The sequence below is a fragment of the Octopus bimaculoides genome, chromosome 23 (assembly GCF_001194135.2).
Source record: "Octopus bimaculoides isolate UCB-OBI-ISO-001 chromosome 23, ASM119413v2, whole genome shotgun sequence".
Taxonomy (NCBI): Eukaryota; Metazoa; Mollusca; class Cephalopoda; order Octopoda; family Octopodidae; genus Octopus; species Octopus bimaculoides.
In genome coordinates, this window is record NC_069003.1 from 24,126,851 (window position 1) to 24,132,234 (window position 5,384).

The window sequence follows — 5,384 nt, forward strand, 5'->3', positions numbered from 1 at the left end:
ATATATATATATATATATATATATATGTATATATATATACATATATACGGGGTGTGGTGAATAAATTGTCTTCTAAATTATGCAAAAATGAAAATAACACTGACATCTCATTTTAACAGATATATTTACCAAAATTGCATAAAAATATCTTGAAATACTAAAGAGTAAATTTATTCAATAAAATCGCCATTGGCTTCAACAACGGCCACCAGATGACTTCAGAATCCCCTGCAACTCTTCTGGATGGTCTCCTTGTTTAAGTTGGTGAATGCTGCCTCCACCGTTAGACAAATAAACATTACAAACTTATCAACGAATGAAATTATTATCAGTTGTTTTGCAGAATGGGCAAAGAGACAGTGAAATTAAATAGAGAGATAAAAAGATAACACTTTGTCACACGATTTTCATGTTTGAGTAGCAATTATTTCCTATTTACTTACCCCTAGAAAGTATGAAAAATGGCTAATATTTCCTTTAAACTTTGCTTTTGTTACATTTAGTCAGACCCTAAAGAATCCCTCTCAACATATGGCTATAATGCTCCCCCCCCCTCTAATCCTCACATGTTCAAGTGTTTAAGGTCAAGTAAATCTGTGGTATTGGGCAGAATATTTACTATAACAATATTTCTGCTTCAGCAACTCAGCACTGGATTTGTGTGAAATGTAATGGAAAGTAGGTCAGTTTCAAAACAATGATGTCCATATGGCAAAAGCAAAGTTTGAAGGGAATAGTAGTCATTTCCTTTGTTTTCTAGACAGAAGCAAATAGGAAATAAAACACTTACTGACCAAAGACAAAAAATAAATAAATGAATAAATAAAATTTTGTTATACAGTGTAATTAGACAAAAAGAGTGAGACAAACTGATAGACTGATAAATTGATAAGCTTTTGAACTTGTTCTAATGTTATGTTTCTAATATGACAGGTCTGTCAAGAACTGAAGGATGAACTTAACCCTGAAAGACTCCACATAAAACACATCCATATTTCTAATAATAGCAGTTGGTCTGATATTTCCAACATGTACAATACATTCACCAATTGTTCCAGTATCAGCAATACTAAATGGAAAATTTGTATTTTTGATGATTTCCAGAACATTCAAGAAAGCTTTCTTCCAGATTTCCAGGAACTTTGTGACAATGACTTTCCAATGCACATAAATCTGAAAATCATTCTCATATTAAGTGGTGGAAAACCATTTCAGTTTGATGCAATCAATTTTGGAGAGTGTAAAGTGAGTCCATTGTCCATTAAAGAAGGACAGTTTCTTTTCTGTCGCTGTTCAAACATTGAGAAAGATGATGAAAATGAAGAGCAAATACACAACATCATCAGATATGCCTGTGGCCTGCCAGGACTTCTTATTTACTATGCAGAAAAAATCTCCCAATTTCATCATCATTTCTCTTTTGATGATATCTACAAAATGATTTGTGATGAAACCAGCATCAATGATTTGCTGGATGAATGTACAATTAATAGACGTAATATTAAACAAGAAATGGACAAATATTTTTCTCAACTCTCTCACAAACAGTTAGAAGCTCTCAAATTGCTTTCATATTTTCCTGGAAGATTTGGTATCGAGGAAGCTGTTGAAATGACTGATTCTTCTAGTCAACCAGCTTCCAAGATGCATGTTCTGATGCCGCTTGTCGAACAAGGTTTGATCAATTCAGATTTAGAATTACAGAATTTCCAAGTACAAGAATTAATACGTGCAATTACTAAACAACAGATAGACAATGTACACAGCAATGATTTGGTAAAGCTCAAATATACAAACATTATTGGGAAAAGTTTGATGAAGGCTCAAAATATTTATGATAAAGGTCTCATACATGAAGCACTTGGAATAATGAGCAATAACTGGGAAAATATTACATTTATTTTGAAGAGAGGGATTGATGCCCCTTCAGATGGTAGGACATATGGAGTTTATTATGAGGTAAGTTTTTTGTCTTTCACCCTTTTGGGGTCAAAAAATAAATACCAGTTAAATACCATTCAACGCTGTATTTGTAATGCTATTGGTCCTGATCTATCTTCTAAATTGGATTCACTCTCTCATCATCATCATCATCATCATGTGACTTCCTTGTCCCCTTTCTACAGGTATTTCCATGGACATTGTTCAGCTGAGCTCTCCTCTCTGGTTCCTCCATTAAAAACTTATCAGCGATCAACTAGACTTGTATCCATCAGTATACTGTGCAACCTCCTAAGCGCCATAAAGCACTTAGAATACCTTAGGAATGAGAACCCAGGTTTGAAATTTCCCCCAAGACACCTGAAAAAGACTGGAGGGTATATCATCCGAAATGTTGTGTTAACAACAAACAAGATGAGGACAAATATCTGTCAAATGTAAATAATGTACATAATTCCTCATCTCTTAAATATAGAACTGAATCAACTCGAGTTCTTATTTTTTAAGCATGGTTCTTATTCTATCAGTCTCTTTTGCCAAACTGCTAAGTTACAGAGATGTTAACACACACCAGTTGCCAAGGGTGATAGGGGGACAAACACAGACATACACACACACACATATATATATATATATATATATATATATATATACACACACATATATATATACACATATATATATACAATAGGCTTCTTTCAGTTTCCATCTACCAAATCTATTCACAAGGCTTTGGTTGGCTCGAGGCTATAGTAGATGACATTTGCCTAAGGTATCATGCAGTGGGACTGAACCTGGAATCATGTGGTTGGGAGGCAAACTTCTTGCCACACAGCCACTCCTGTGCCTACACAGCCACTCCTGCTATAATCCAAACATTAGTTTGAATTACTCATGCATTATCTTGTAGGTTTCAGATTTCTATGAAATGATTGTTTATTTCTAGAATGATAAATGTTAGGTAGGTGTGAATGATAGGTTTCAATATAGCACAGGAAGAACATTTGAGCCGGATACGGCCAATTTAAATGGTAATGGGCTAATCATGATTAGTCTGTCAGCAGCCATTGTTTGTGGTGTTTGTTGTCTTATTAAATCATAGCAAGACAGTGAGATGCTTAACCCTTTAGCATTGAAATCGACCATATCAGGCCCAAATATTGATTACAAGTTTTGGCACAAAGCTAGCAATTTTGGGGGAGGGGTAAATCAATTAGATTGATCCCAGGTTTCAGCTAGTACTGTTTTGATTGACCCCAAAAGGATAAAAGGCAAAGTTGACCTTGGTAGCATTTGAACTCAGAATGTAAAGACAGATGGAATACTGCTAAGCATTTAGCCTGGTGCCGTAACAGTTCTGCCAGCTCGCCACCTTTATCAGGCCCAAATAATGTACATTGTTTTATGCTCAAACTGGCCAGCTTCAGCCTCTTGCACCTATCCTACAATGCCTTGTGCCTTTAACCCTCCAACGCGAAGTATAGGCCACTTATAATTGAATTCCATGTCGCATAATTTCTCGCTTCTGTACTTATACTCTGCCATGAATGTCCCCCCTTTCTCTAGTTCCTTTTGTGTTGATCTATGCCACGAGTTCTTAGGCCTACCCCTCTTTCTATATCCATCCGGTTTCCACTGTAAAGCACTTTTTGCTGCATTTGGTGGGTCCTTTCTAATTGTGCTACCAATCCACTTTCACTTTTTCTTAAATATTTGTTCTCTAATCAGAGCTTGATTTGTTCTTTGCCATAACTCCATATTGCTTATGTGTTCGGGCCATCTGATTTTAAGTATACTACGCAAGCACCTGTTGATGAATGATTGTATTTGCTTATTTGATTTAACTATCCTACAATGCCATTCTGAAAATAGATAATCACATCATTAACATTTTGAAGCTACAAGGTAAAAACATGATTAATTCAAAATTCAAAACAAAATATATAAGCATTACATAGAAAATAATCTGAATGTGAAAGGGTTAAAGGGTATTAGTAAAAAAAAAAGGGAGCAAGAGTTAAATAAAGTCTGAGAATCACAGACCCCTATCTATAAGCCACTGTGATACATGTGTTGTGCACTATTTTTGTGTCTTAGTTGCTTCTCAAATTTTTTTTTTTTTGATTTTCAGATAGCCACAAAAGCTTCACAAATACTTTGGTTATGTTACCCAACAGAATCACAGGATTTTCTCTTGGCATGTCTACAAAATTCCATGTTATTTGGCAATGAAGAAGAGAAGGCACTTATGAATATAGCATATGGTATATCTTTGACAAATTTACCTGGTATGATATATTTATTAGTATATGTCTATATCTGTCTGTCTGTTTGTTAACTTTTACAAGGAATACATTGGTAGAAACTTGCAAGTTTTGACTTTCTTATCTTCATCAGAGTATGATTTACTTTGGTTCTTTTCAGCTTATACAGTCCCTGGCAATGTTTTTTTTCAGAGATGGGGCAATATCAATGCTAATTAGGTGTGGCGTAGGTATACAGGGGAATTATGTGGGAAGTGGGGGAGAATATAAGAGGATAGGAGAAAAGTATGTATTTATAGTGTGTGAATTTATAGAGAGGTATGGTGAGGAGATTTATTTTGGTTTGATATCGGAATTTTGTTATTGTTTAGGCTTCAGTCAAGCATGGCAGTAAACATTTTCTTAGCATAAGTGCAGGTATGATTGTGTGGCAAGAAGCTTGCTTCCCAACCATATGGTTCTGCATTCAGTCTCACTGTGTGGCACCTTGGGCAAGTGTCCTCTATTATAGCCTCAGGTCAACCAAAGCCTTGTGAGTGGATTTGGGAGATGGAAACTGAAAGAAGCCCATTGTGTATATATGTATATATCTATGTGTGTGTGTGTGTGTCTTTGTGTCTGTGTTTGTCACCCCATCACCACTTGAAAACATGTCTTGGTGTGTTCATGTCCCCGTAACTTAGCAGTTTAGCAAAAGATACTGATAGAATAAGTACTATGCTTCAAAAATAAGTCCAGTGGGGGGAGGGGGCGAAGGTGGTGCTCCAGCTTGGCCACAGTCAAGTAACTGAAACAAGTAAAAGAATAAAAAAAATAGAATAAACTGAGGTTGAATTTGCTGTTGGTGTCATTAGATTTCTATCAAGATATTTTAAGCTCTGTATTTTGGGAAGGTTTGCATTGAGGATGTTAGTATATACATTTATCAGAGCTTTCTAATCTGTTTCTATTATGTGGCTCTTTCTATTATATGGGTGTTTCTGTTTCTATTATGTGGCTTTTTCTATTATATGGGTGTTTCTGTTTCTATTATGTGGCTCTTTCTATTATATGGGTGTTTCTGTTTCTATTATGTGGCTCTTTCTATTATATGGGTGTTTCTGTTTCTATTATGTGGCTCTTTCTATTATATAGGTGTTTCTGTTTCTATTATGTGGCTCTTTCTATTATATGGGTGTT

At 35.3% G+C, this 5,384-nt stretch overlaps 1 protein-coding gene across 1 annotated transcript in view; it reads left to right on the forward strand.

The window, feature by feature from the left end:
- The first annotated feature begins 934 nt into the window (after window positions 1-934).
- The window catches only part of LOC106874622 (uncharacterized), a 20,078-nt gene continuing 15,628 nt past the window's right edge, over window positions 935-5,384 (forward strand). Inside the window, exons 1-2 of the mRNA XM_014922414.2 lie at window positions 935-1,959; window positions 4,073-4,229. Of these exons, the coding sequence (XP_014777900.1) occupies window positions 1,030-1,959; window positions 4,073-4,229 (1,087 nt within the window). The 5' untranslated portion in view covers window positions 935-1,029. The remainder of the gene's footprint in view (window positions 1,960-4,072; window positions 4,230-5,384) is intronic.